Consider the following 14,154-nt stretch of genomic DNA (forward strand, 5'->3'; position numbering starts at 1 on the left):
ATGTCGAGAACGAAGAAGTGGCTCATTTAATTAAGCGCAGTAAACCAGCCTTTCCTCGATATATACTTCCGTTTGCACCAATTGCCAGTGGATGACGCTGTATAGAATACGGCCATAAGCTCTAAGTCATTCCACGCTTTACTAAAGCGCCATAAAAGTCCTTTCAGCACTGATTCCCATTGCAGGGCGTGTACCCCGTCTATAGATGATTGCGAGACTGTCAAGGCCCCCGTTAGTGTTTTTTATATTGTCAGATGTGGAAGCCCCGATCTCTTCGGCCGTAAGGGAAGAACATAAAAAGAATGTTCGAGCGAACGTAAGTCGCGCCGCACATAACAAGCGTTAGGTGCATGGATCGAAGGCTTCAGTGCCAAGCTATGAAATTCAGTTGAAAGGACTCATTATTTGACCTATCGATCGCGCGGGACAAACCGCGTATCCATGTACGTGAGAGTCTCCTTAACGATCTCTTCTAGTTTCGCCTGAGGAGATGCCAGCGCAGGATAGCGCGTGCGAAAGCTGTCGAGCTGGTAGACGCTCTCGGCAACCTAGTTTTTTTTATTTTTGTCTTAATGCAGTTTAAACTATCTTCCTACTCCTTCGCAACGCTGCGCGTGCGTTTACAGCTTTTGAAAGGGGAGAGACGGTTGGGCATCGATCTCTCCGATCTGTAGATAAAAATAAAAGGCTGCCGGTCTGCCAGCGACGTCAGCCGCCGATCGAATGCCAATGGGGAACCGAGACACCCCAGTGCGTCGCGACCGTTCAGCCGGTGTCGGATGTTTTCCTCAACGCTCAGTGTGTTCTTGAAAGGACGGATGATAAAGTGAGACGATCCGTCGAAGAAGACGTCATGTCGAGACTGATGCGCCTGCAAGAAGACACCGACTAGGAAGATGCGTGCCGATATTAGTGCTCGTCTAGTGCTTCTCGCGGTGTCGCTATTAGGTAAGTGGACTGTATAAGTAATTCCCTTTGTTTAGGTAGTCCAGGGCGTTTATCTCTGCTGTGCTGTCTAAGGTGACATTGGAGGAGTAACGGGCATTACATTTATGACAGGCAGTGGGGAGCAGGATATTGGGGCCATGCCAAAGGCTTTTAGAGCAGGATGCTAGAAATATAAAAACAAGAAACCTGCGAGGGATACATTTCTGCTAGTGGGAATCAGGAAAGTGAGCCGATGTGCGGCGCAGTCCATGGTCCATACTCATAATTCACTTTTAAGCTTCAAGAATATTCATACACGCACTTTAAGTTAAGGCGCGCATTAGAAAAACAAAGCACGCAGTTCGTGCTTCAAAAATAATATTGCTCTTGCTTTTGCATCGAGCATAAAGAAGACTTCAAAAAATTGGTAAGATTTTGAAGTAGTTAAACTGAGTAGACGTGGGAAAGCATGCGTTTAGCCTGGTTGGCTCATGGTTTTGTTTTGCTGGGTCGCCGGCATGTCTGGCGACGATATTAGACTCAGGTTAAGCTCTGGTCGAGATTAAGTTGATCTGATCTGTTCGCGCCGCAGATTCAAGACGACGATGTGCAATGAACGGCGCGTGAGTGTGTTGAAGTTTAACACGTGGCGTGTTCGGTTGCGGCGATAACCAGGTGCTCTCGTCCAGTGGCCGCGAAGATGATCTTTCCGCGCCAACGCGGGCTTGACTCCCAGTCGCGGCAATATTTATTTTATTTCTTTTTATTTACGTAAATACGTATATAGCGCGAGTTCTAGGAAAAACGTTTATTGTAGCTCCACCACGCTACACAGTCGCCTGATATTGTTACCAGAGGAAGGAGCATTTAGGGCTTTTATGCCTTCATACAATATTCGGCGACTGTGTAGCGAGGTGGAGCTACAATAAACGTTTTTCCTAGAACTCGCGTCCCAGTAACCTTTGTCTCCAGTAGTACGTACGTAGATGAGGACATTCTTGTTAAGTGTTGCTGAATGTATATAAGTGCTTTCGCACCAATGCCAAATGTATCAAATAAAACAACTTGAGTGAAATCTCCCTCTCAGAAACGCGCTTTCTTACCGTCAAAACTGAAATGATGACGCGGCACTGGTGGATGCACCCGCCAGCAAAATTAGAGGGGAAAATAAAATAGAATACTCGTCCAGCGTCTGGCAAACTCACATTGTTGCACGTCGAGTACAGCATTCATGCGAAAATCCAGAATTTTACAGCCGTCTAGATCTTACACGACTATTTCATGCCTCCTGTTGCGGTATCAATCAAAATACAATTGCAGTTATCATTGCAAATTGGATTATAGGAAATCTGGGAAGCATGAAAGCAAGCAATTTAAAATGGAAACAGTTATCGCATAATTGTAGTTTTCAGACTAAGCATTGTATCGCAAAATCGAGTTTACTTTCTCAGTCTCACTGATTTTGGTCCCCTTCACCTTCACAAATCTCTCGAGAGGTTCCATGACGCTATTGGTGCTGATATTGGCCGGTCAGCGCTGAAAACTATACGAAATGAATTGAACGATGTTCAGTTCAATTCAATTCCTTTATTTTACCACATACATGGAAGGAGCTCTTGTGAAAAAAGCTGCTCGAGGCACCTTGACTCTGCCCAAGAGACCACAACAAGGTACGGCAGCATGAAGTTCACTAAATGTACATTGCAGATACGGGAGAGACACCACTTGAAATTTCAATATGTGGTGCGAAATTTCAATATCAAGTTATACATGTCGAAAAATCAATATAGGAAAACATATTGCATGCATGGAGACGAGAAAAAAAAGGAAAAATAGTTTATACATGATTAAAAAGGAACCGTAACATCAAACACAACAAAATCAATAGCTTAAGTAATAACGTGCAAGGCAGTGTTTAAGTGTTGATCTCATAATATATTAAGAAATTGCTGCCTCAACAAACCGCTATAAAGAGCACCCTGCAGTGCTTGGACGCTAAGAGGTGGCAAGCGTCTTTCAACTTATCGTAACTGTGCAGCAGGTGTCATTGCTGAACGTAGTCGTGGCTTCACAATAACAAGTGACCCAAAACCAGCAATTTCCTTCATCTTTAAAAATCAGGCTAATTTTTGTACAAATCGATTTTAAAGCTGAGCCTTCATGCGAGCTGCGCCACTGCCGAGTTTTATTTTCTTATATTTCTAAGCGTTATTTTCAATGCCGCAAATTTACAGAGTGCATATTACTCTGTTTGGTATTTCGCTAAAATCCATATTAACACCGAAACAGACACAGAGACAAATTAGAATTTATGGGACAAGCACTAATTCGCTCAGTGCCGGTCCATCGTGTATCGTCAGCTGTATTTTTTGTTTTGCCCTAAGATGTCTTTCAGCAATCAGTGCCAACTTGTCTATCAGCCAGTTTTGCTGAATTAATTTTTGACTTTTGCTTTTGCGAGATAGGCTGGATGCCGTCAGGGCCGTGTGCCAACATTGGGCACACTGAGCAACGAATGAATGTCAATGTGTTTGTAATGTCTGGAGATTCGCGATGACCAGTAGACTCATAAATGATGCTCTAGACTCTATCCCCGTGAGATCACGGGAGCATAATTCTATTAAACTTCTAATATTTTTTACAGGAACCTGCAGAGCCCACCTGAGAGCGGGTTGCAAGGTTGAGACCCTGCGCGCATGCGGAGAAGACTACGTGCCTTACTTGAAGGGGTCGCGCATACCGGAGTCGGAGAAGCAGCTGGGAATAGCGTGCGGGTAAGTAAGAAACAAGAATTATAGCCCCGTGAACACTCTGAACAAAACAAGAGCCAGACCACGACGGCGGCCGCGTCTCGATGGAGGCGGAAAGCTAAGGCGCCCGTGTGCTGTGCTATGTCAGTGCACGCTGAAGATCCCCAGGTGGTCGAAATTATTCCGGAGCCCTCCACTACGGCACCTCTCGATTCCTTTCTTCTTTCACTCTCTCCTTTATCCCTTCCCTTAAGGCGCGGTTCAGATGTCCGCCGATATGTTAGGCATATAGTGCGCCATTTCCTTTCTCCAACCACCAAATTATTATTATTATTATTATTATTATTATTAATATTATTATTATTATTATTAAATAATTTTCGTTATCATAGTCCACAGCAGAACAACGTCCCCTCTTTCTGTCGCATTCAATTTGCTCATTCCTGTGCTAGATGTGCCCATCCTATCTCAATAGATTTCTAGATTTCAGCTCATAATCTGACGCTGAGCCGTTCCCCTATACGCTTTCCTTCACTGAGGACACCGGGACTTTATTTTGATAAGCGAAAGCCGATAGGCCGGTCTAAGGGCATTGTGCACTCTAAACATGAATTAGAATATGTTAGAGTAAGAATGCAGTAAGATGTCCTCCATTGGACTCAGTTTTAGGGGAAGCGTATGCTGACCAAGTCTCATGGTGGATTTAGACCAATGATATATATGGATTGCTCATTCTTGGCAGCGGAGGCACGTTCCCACTGCACAGCAAAGTAACTAGATGCAGTTAGCAATAGGAGGAGGCTTTTAAATGCGGTACCGGTGGTCCTGAGGTTAGAAAATAGAGGAGATTGAAACAGTTAAAGTCTTTGTAACTGCAAGAACTTTCAGTGCTTTGAAGAGGGAATTGATTTCCGTTGGCAATAAGAAGTATTCCGTATGTTCAATGATTGAAATCTACCCCAGGGTTTGGACCTGTATACTCTGGCTCAAAAAGAATGTGCGCTAGAGGACCGCTTACTGTCCTTACTCGCATATATAGGCTTATTCTTGTTTAGAGTGCAGCCGTTGACCACCGATATTTCCTGCTGTCTGCGTGAAGTGCCGACCAGTTCCATTTTTTTTTCATAATACCCCTGGTTGCATACCTGGCACTGCTGAAGGAGGTCGAAAATAATGCTGCTGTCATTCATGTTGATTTCAATACGTTAAATGCCCCTCAGAGAAGCACTACATGGAAGGCGAAATAACTGAATGGAAGAGCAACAGGAAACACGTGTTTACAGAGAGGGAGGAGACTATGAAGTATGTCCGACACGTGTTGGCGACGATGTATGGGAAAAGGCTACTGCACTCTGCGGCACGCGGAAAGAAGTATGCTTAAGCAGAATCCGGGAACGTTGGCGGAAAACATAAAGCGAATGAGAGGTGCATGATGATGGCACAATACAGGGCGCACAACCTAGTGATGAATGAAAGAATACGCTGTGTAGAGAACTCATCTTCAGTTTTCTTGGACAAAAATATTGACTATATTGGAGTGTTGTAAGGTACTGTTATGGAAATGTTGGAGGCAATGGTCCATTCTTTCGATGCGTAACAAAATATTTATTTTAAAATTTTTCCATCGCCTGCATCGAGTAGATAAGACTGCTATAGAAAATCAAAGGGGACGGTGTTGACGACAGCGAACACGTTGATAGCGAAAAAATGCAAGCATGCCGACGTGAGATCTGCGGTTATATTGATTATAGTGAGCGCTTGCATATGGGAAACATATATGACAAAATATAGGAAGATATCCATGAATATATATTTATGGATATTTTCATACATTTTGTACTATATTTTTCACAAATGTACTATATGTCATATATTTTTCATATATTCAGGCTTTAATATATGAAAAATGGCGTTCATAAACTATTCTTCGTTGAAAAATATTTTTGTCCGGAATTGCTACATAGGATATGGCAAGTTGGTTTGGTTTCGTTTATGGGGGTTCAACGTCCCAAAGCGACTCAGGCTATGAGAGAGGCCGTAGTGAAGGGCTCCGGAAATTTCGACCACCTGGGGTTCTTTAACGTGCACTGACATCGCACAGTACACGGGCCTCTAGAATTTCGCCTACATCGAAATTCGACCGCCGCGGCCGGGATGGAAGTGGCAGGTTATCGCGCATTATGGAAGTTCTGTAGAGATCTAAGCCGGGTTTGAACACAAAAGGAAATGTGTGCAGTGGGTGGACCTCAAACTCTAATATTTCATGCTTTCAGGAGGGTCAAACCACAAGTTGCGTGCGCTCTCCAGTTTCACAACAACTGCACGCGCGGTCTCACCAAAGCCGCTGCGCTCGTGACCGTGCAAGCCTTGCGCGACAGCGTCGAAGCTGTCTGCACCACGGGTTCTGAAGCGAACAAAGGTACTCTAAGTTTGTTTTGCTAATGCCTCTTTAGAAGCATTGGGTTGAATTCCGCATGCTGTACAATGCGCTAAGCATAACGTTGCCAGCCGCCAGCCATAAGATGACGTAGTGTTGAAAGGCAATGCTGGCCCAAGTCAGATGCACGTTGCGTCTTTGCAGAATCCGCTTTGGTATCTGCGTTGTAATGAAATGTAAGAACTGCATGTGTGTTTTGTAGCGATAGCTACATTACGGAAGCGTTTCGAGCCTTCAGCGTGGCGGCGCGCAACCTTGTGGCTGCGCCACCACGCTGTCACGTGGTTGGTCACGTGGTGCGGAGCAGCTGCCGGCGGCGCGGCGCCGTGGCTGATCACGTGGTTGGTCACGTGGTTTGTTACGTGGCCAAGTTCCACTCGGCCAGCTGTAGCTATCGCGTCACTTCAGGTTTAACCGCAGCTAAACCACAGCGATTTTTTTTTAATTTCATGCAGGCTGTTCGTTCATTATCCACGCATGGTGTAATCGATGGGGCATGAAAGTTAACTTTGAAAAGACTGTCCTACTACGTGTTAAAAGAAAACTTAATACATTCATATGCTCTTTTTTTCTGGGTTCCGGAAAAATTACTCAAGTAAACGAATATAAATATCTCGGTGTTACATTAACAAACAAGCTAAGCTGGAACACTCATATTTCTAACACTTGCTCGTCTGCCTTACGTAAACTTTGTTTGTTGCGCCATAAACTAAATGATACACCACTTCAGGTTAAGAGACTGGCATATGAAACCTTTATAAGGACTAAATTGGAATATGCGTGCATTGTATGGGATCCGTATATTGTCACTAACATAAAAGCACTTGAGCGGATCCAAAGGAAAGCTGTGCGATTCATGTTTTCGCAATACAATCGAACTGCTTCAGTCTCTGCATTAATGCAGTCGAATTTAATACCAACCCTTCAGTCCCGGCGCAAGTTTCTTCGGTTGAAATTCTTATTTTTATTTTTTAACCGTAAACTTGGAATAAATTCTTCACCGTATCTTATACTGCAGAACACCAGACGAACTCGACACTCCCACCCCCTTTCTCTGACCCCGTACTTTGCAAAGACTAACTCTTTCTTTCCGCAAACCATCAGTGATTGGAACAGCTTACCAGCCTCGTGTGTAAGGTCTCTTGACTTGATAAGTGAATATTGTTAGTTTTTTTTTGCTTGTTGTGTTAGCTTATTTTTTGCCTTTTCATTTAATTTCCCGCAGCTCGTGTTCTGTTTGCATTTTGGTATTTTTGCTCAATTTGTGATCTGTTTATGTAATCCATTCCTGCTTGGACCTCACTGCCTGCAGCATGTCATAAATAAAACAAATAAATAAATAAATAAGCAACCCTGCTATTGACTAAACCTGTCTCGAAATTATCGAAAAGTTAGATTAGGCGTTTCACAAGGGTGATCTTACAGGAAAAGAAAAACGTATTTTTTTTCGTCATTATTATGCACTTTGGTGACAGTTTCGAGTGACTATCTTCTCCCTTATTATATACAGGCAAATAAAAAAAAACAAGCTAGTCATCATGAAAGTCGTAAAGTCAAAAGCGCGATAACATTAACTGCGAAGGAAAGCCGATGAGAAAATCGAATATAACAAACGTACGCACACACAAAGTGACTGAAGACAAACCCAGAAAATCAAGACAGATGCTTGTTTTTTTCGTGGCTGTCGCCAAGTAGTGCATGGCACTGGCATCAACAACTACGATGGGAATTTTGAATCTTTTGTCGGCGCCATGCGGTTCGTGCGTCCGTCAGGACCACTCGCTGCGGGAGCAAGGCGCATTTTATAATTCATATTCTGCAGCGCATAGCAAGAGCATGCCATCGGTATCGACACCTTTGCGCCTCTATAACATCCTACTTTTGAGTTTTTTCTCAGTTACTGTTGAATGTATTCCGTTAGTTTTGAACGGTGTTCGCCACTGAACGCCCATAGATGGCGCCATTTGGTGATGTCCAGGAAAGCTGGGCATGAATCAAGTACGAGTGCATCTTCTTTCCAGTGTTAGGTGGCAAAGAACAAAAGCACGATGATACAGACAGAACTCCCGCCAAAAGGAGGTTTCCATGCCTAAAACTTCGGTTAAATGTCATTACAGTGTACTAGATTGTTTCTACTTCTGCCTTGTGGATGAAGTTGTATGAAGTAATTCAGCGTATCAGCAATGCTGTGGAGTTTTCACTTGCTATCAGCATCAAAGAAGGCGAACCCTTGACGTTGCCCTCAACATTTCCGTATATTACTCGCGTGAAGCAATATTAATCGGCAAGCATGAATTAATCCCACCAAACAAGGGAATGGAAAAGAGGTGCTCGTTTTTACATACATGACGGAAGCCAACAGCCAACGAAACAAAAGAGCATAGGAGGAGGAGGTGAGCTTTTTTTTCAGTTTGTGGTGACGAATAATTGTAGATTAATAATGTAAATATTTTATCGGTTAAACATAATTAATCACACAAAGGAATGCTTTTATACCGGGGTAAAATAGCTTCCCAAACTAGCCCCACATTGTACCTGTTGTGAAGACAATCGGTATGATGAAAACTTTGCGCTGAGAACGCGAGAAACAGGAACAACTTTAAGGCGGGAAAGGGGCAAGAAAAAATTTTCTTTTTCTCAGAGCCTGCTTAATCCGTTGGTGTTTTTTTTTCTCGGGTGCCTTTCTCATAATAACGAATTTCACCATGATGGCCCAACAAAAAGTCGTGCTTAGTGAGGTTGGTCTTTGTATCCCCAGAGCGCCAACAACAGCTTTGGTAATGCACTGCAAGAGAGCCGTCAGCACAGCATAAAGTCATGTTTTGATAATCAGTTTGAGCCTTTGGAAGCCGCCGGTTTTCCACAAGCGCTTTTGAACGTGGTGGTAGAAACGTTGCAGCTAACGATTAAGGGTGGAGATGCCAAAATGGCTGACCCAACAGGAACTAAACGGAAAATTTTCGAGCTGATTCCATATATGCATAACGTTTCTCACAACATCAGAAAAGTTGCTGGGAGGCAGGGTTTTAATGTCGTATTTTCTGTTCCATGCACACTTCCACGCCTCCGTTCACGTGTTGCGCGTGGCAGAACCAGGCCTCCTGCGTATACGACGCAGCATGAGAACTGGTACTTTACATGTGCGACACGTGTTGTGTACGAGACTCTCCTGACTTGTGAAAAATTTTGCATCGGCCAAACTGGCCGGTGAATCAGTCATAAGTTACGAGAGCGCCACAACCCATTGAACCCCACTGGCGGAGCAAACCTGCCTCGCCACTGCCGCGATTGCGGCTGCTAACCGCTGTTTTCGAATGTTAGTCTTCTAGTTAGAGGCAAGGGCAAGGTGGAGCGCAAAATTGTCGAAGCTTATCACATCATCATGCAGGAGGATAATTGCGTCAGTACGCCGTCTATGCCTTTGATGGAGAAGGAACTAAGTCTCCGTTCGCACCGGCGCCAGAGCCTTGATTTTCTGCCAACCATGTTAACAGCGAAACGCGACGCTTTTTGTGACTTCAAGGTCGTGTATACGGTCTTAACAAAACATAAAAAAGTATAAAGTCTTCTTATGTTAAAGCAACGCACTTCCCTCTAATGCATACATTGAGATACTATTCAGTGTCACTACTCTGTTCACAAGTAAAATGGGATGAAATACCCAAGAACTCTTCGAAAAACAACTGCAAACCAAACTACCGACGTATGCACTGCTATGCATATCATACATATGCTATTATATAGCAGTTATGCATTTGCAACTATACAGATTATAGTAGATCAAGCAAGCGGCACCAACTTATTCTCGTCCATGACTATCTGTCCTGTGCTAATAAGAAATGCATGAAAATTGACGTGATAGTAGTCGATTACAGCTCGGTAATCGTTCAGTTACTTTTCGTGGTCAGTAATTGACCAGTATGAAACAAGTTACATTTCAGATAAAAAAAATGTAATTTCAATCGGTTATTTGTTTTGTGCGACGTGTAGAAGACTGTTTTTATGCCACTCGCCACGTTGGTTCAGCGGGGGGTATGACAGTTTGTTGGTGAGCCCAAGGCCGCGGTTTTGAATTCCTGCCGCGGCAGCCGCATTTCGATGGAAGCGAAATACGAAAATAACATGTGCTGTGCAATGTCCGTGCTGAGGCTGGCTACGCCACATTGTCCCAATTTACTTGGACCTTTCCTGTTGGCATCACTCATATCCCACCTACACCTTCGGTATTTTAAGCCCCACCTGCCACCAACACAGCACTCAATCCCGTCTAACAGGTTCTTTCTAATAAATATATTGCTGCTTTGTTTCCCATCCGGCAGCGTACCTGAGCGGTGCCAAGTGCATGAACACGGTTGGCGACAAGCTTCACGCCTGCTTCAGGAATCTCAAGAGTGCGGTGCAGAGAGCAGTGTCCAAGGCTCCCGTCAAGCAAGCCGTCTCATACACTTGCTGGTTAGTGCACTGTCGGGCTATCGGTATGCTTTCATCGGTTTGCTACAAACTCTCGAGCATTTTATGCTGTGAGAAGGAAGACATTTTACGATCTTTAACTAGTGCGCCGTGGATGTGTGTCATTAAGACTGAGGACATCATCATCATCATCTATGTAGTGCAGCTTGATACAACGAGGTTTCATGGTGGCGCATGACTGAATGATTTGAGGATTACTCTAACACGAAGCAAGGCGCCTATCTATAAAGAGCAAGCTCTTATAGGTACAGGGCTGTTAATTATTAAAGGAAACACGGAGCGCTGACCTCACCGGGGCAGTCGCTCTACCAGTTGAGCTAACCAGGATGGCTAGCATAAGATAGGACGATAGCGAATTAATTGATAAGTCGAAGCAGAAACGGTGTTGGTCCAGAAACTTGGACAGAAACTTCGCAGTTAAAAGGAAAATTCTTCGGGTGTAGCCGTATGGTTGCGCTAGGGGGAATGCTGATTAATTATTTCCTTATTGAACAGTAGCAGTACAAATAGAAACGGTATTCAGATTTGAAGTTTTATACGAAGCAATATGACTAACAGAAGATAACACAGTGATAACATAACACAATGACAAGTGCATACCACAATAGCCAGTTCAAATGGAATGACCGACATTCTGTAGATCCACCATAGGGGATCCACACCGACAAAAGTTTCGTAACGCTGATTGCCCGGGTGCGAACCCGACCGCAGCGACAGCGCTTCGGTGGAGGCGAAACGCAAAAGGCGCCCTTATGCTGTGCGATGTAAGTGCATGTTAAAGATCCCCGGGTGGTCGAAATTATTCCGGAGCCCTCCACTACAGCACCTCTTTCTTCCTTTCTTCTCTCAGTCCCTCCTTTATTCCTTTATTACAGCGCGGTTCGGGTGTCCACCGAGAGAAGTGAGACAGTTACTGCGCCATTTCCTTTCCTCACCAAAACCAACCAACAACCGTCACGCTGATTAGCTGTGCTACTTCTTACCGTCTTCGCAGCTCCTACCACAGCGCCGTGGACTGCATCGCCAAAACGCTGGCACCTTGCGAAAGCGTCGGGGCCAAGGCCTTTCTCCTCGGCGTCGCGGAGAACGTGTTGGGCAAGACGCTGCACAATGCCTGCGGCCAAAGCGAGAAAGGCGCCAGCAGCTGCAAATCCCTGCCTACGCTGCCGCAGTTGGGTCCCAAAGAACCCAAAGCCGAGAGTCTCATCGAGCTCCTGATACAAGCCTCCGCTGTCGTCGGCCGCAAGCCTTAGCGTCCATTTATTTCACCGAAGCTGCTTATTTTACAAAGAACGAACGCGTTCTCTGTACAGATATAACCTTTCGGACCTCGGATAAACGGAAGCGTGTGCTAATGTGCACACGCTTTCAATCATCCTCCTCTTGTTGATTACAAGGCGCGTCATGCAGACTACAAGGCGACTTATTTGCGATGTCATACTGAAATAATTCTTGCTCGAAGAGTAAAATTGGGGTGGTTAAGGTAAATGTGCAACGTTTTACTTTCGTCCCATTCCTCAACTCCAACTCATTCATTCGCTTTCTCTCGACGCCTCCAGCGTTATTGCTTTGCTTACCAAGGCCGCGGTCGGTGCCGTGTGGGGGCGCTGGCAGTGCCACCGGTTATGCAGGCTCAAAGCCTCCCCACCCCGCAAGCCCCTTTCAACGTCGCCTTCTCTATGACGTCATGACGACGTGATGGGTAGGCCATAAGGAAGGAAGGAGACCTCAGTACAGCTCTGCGCCGGTTAGCGTTAGACCACCATGTAAGGACGGTGTAACTTGTTGAGATTGTTCCTGGCTACAAGTTTTACCAATACATGCGACGACAGATTGATGGGAAGTCAGAAGAGAGGGAGCAAAGGCGGTGTTCAAGCTCTCCACGAGGTATGATTTTTCCGAGAGACTAATATGACTAAGTTCTTGTTAAACCTTCGTTTTTTTGTCACAATATATTCATGTGATTACGTTTGCTTGTAAACAGTATTGGTAGTAATTAGTGTACGCCATGCATGCTTAGAAACTACTTCATTTCGAATGTGCGTATTGTGCATACGGAGCGGTCAATGAATCATACGCTGTACAGAGAACACATTTCCCTTGGCGCCTTCTGGGACGCGGTGAGTCAGATTTATGCTTCAGATGCTCTAATATATTCAAGTAGTGCATATATTATCATCCCCTTCATTTGGACCTACTCTGAATGGTTTTTAAAGCACATTATTACGTGATTGTCCGTTTCATTTGCTGTCAGTTCAATTGCATTTTCCCATATACATGTATGTGTTACTATTAGCACATACGATATGCGATGAAACTCATCACACAGTTTATATCTATAGGCCTACGCCTGTGCGCACGCATGCAGTTTTCTGTGCGCGGTAGTTACGAAAGGGCGAGGAGATGGATCTGTAATGCAATATTTGGCGAGAACGGAAAGTTGGACTAGTTGGTTGTAGTATAATGTACGTAGCGGCCAATCCAAGGAAAAAAAAACATGACAAAAACCAGACACCACAAGCACTGATAGTTCAGCGCTGGTGGTGTCTGGTTTTCTTCTTCTTGTCCTTGTCTCTTGCGCTACCCACATTTGAATAATTACTGGCTCTATTTCAGGGTCAAGCGCGTTTTATATACCCTTTGTTCTTCGGCCTTCTATTCTGACTTTTTTCCTACCATTTCTTGGTCCACACTGTCTCCAGAGTAGATATAGCTACGATATTCCCTGAATTCTTAGGCTGAGTTGAGTGGGAAAAGTGCTCCGTCGATGGGTAAAGCGCAGGATTGTGCTCTCTGTTCCTTCGCTGCATTTGTTTTGTCTCTTTTTTTCCCGAAATAAACTTGCGTTTTAACGTTTCCTTGTGATTTAGTGCTCGTCGGACGAGCCCATGTCTTGCCAACTTCAATAATCCGAATAGGACGTGCCTTCAATATGTGTACAGGTGCTCACAAAAGATTTCGCAACACCGAAATCATGACATGGCTCAATTGCTTGCCATCAAAAGAACGTAGCCACGAAATGAAAGGTGTGTTTTGCACTCCTCAGCGCGACGTGCCCGTGAACGCTACCCACCCAGTGTCGCCGCCCTTGCAAACAGTCATGAGATTCAGGTTTTTATGTATGGCGCACCTCAAAAACTTTTGTGGGCACCTGCACATACACACCAACTTTGTTATGTTTCTTTGGCTTTCTGATTATTTGCTTAGTATTATCTTTCCTTAGAGACTTCTACAGCAACAATTTGTTTCTAATCATGCTTCACGTACCGACGTTGTGTGAATATGGTCGTCCAACAACAACATAAAAAGCACTTCAGCAGCGCGTGCTTATAGCTTCCTTCCAGAACGTTTGGCGAAGAAAATGACAAGTAGTAAAGATGGCGACGACAAAACGAATCAAAAGGAAATCACGTGTTTACCGTACGTACATTTAGACGCCATTAAGCCCAAGAAAACCCGCACCCATCTCAAGGAAGCGACGACTGTGTTGAAGAGTTACCTGCCTCTGATAATACAGCCCGTAAGTGTCTTGGTGCTCACGCCATCTACAGGTCGCTCGTAAGGCGTACG

General features: G+C 44.6%; 1 protein-coding gene across 1 annotated transcript; it reads left to right on the top strand.

Moving 5' to 3' along the window:
• Positions 1–707: 707 nt before the first annotated feature.
• Positions 708–13,439, top strand: LOC144133134 (uncharacterized). The gene is made up of 5 exons (XM_077665994.1): positions 708–948; positions 3,572–3,701; positions 5,951–6,096; positions 10,434–10,566; positions 11,579–13,439. Exons 1-5 carry the CDS (start codon positions 897–899, stop codon positions 11,835–11,837), a joined length of 720 nt encoding a protein of 239 aa, XP_077522120.1. The 5' UTR covers positions 708–896; the 3' UTR covers positions 11,838–13,439.
• Positions 13,440–14,154: the final 715 nt, after the last annotated feature.

The sequence above is a fragment of the Amblyomma americanum genome, chromosome 5 (genome assembly GCF_052857255.1).
Source record: "Amblyomma americanum isolate KBUSLIRL-KWMA chromosome 5, ASM5285725v1, whole genome shotgun sequence".
NCBI lineage: Eukaryota > Metazoa > Arthropoda > Arachnida > Ixodida > Ixodidae > Amblyomma > Amblyomma americanum.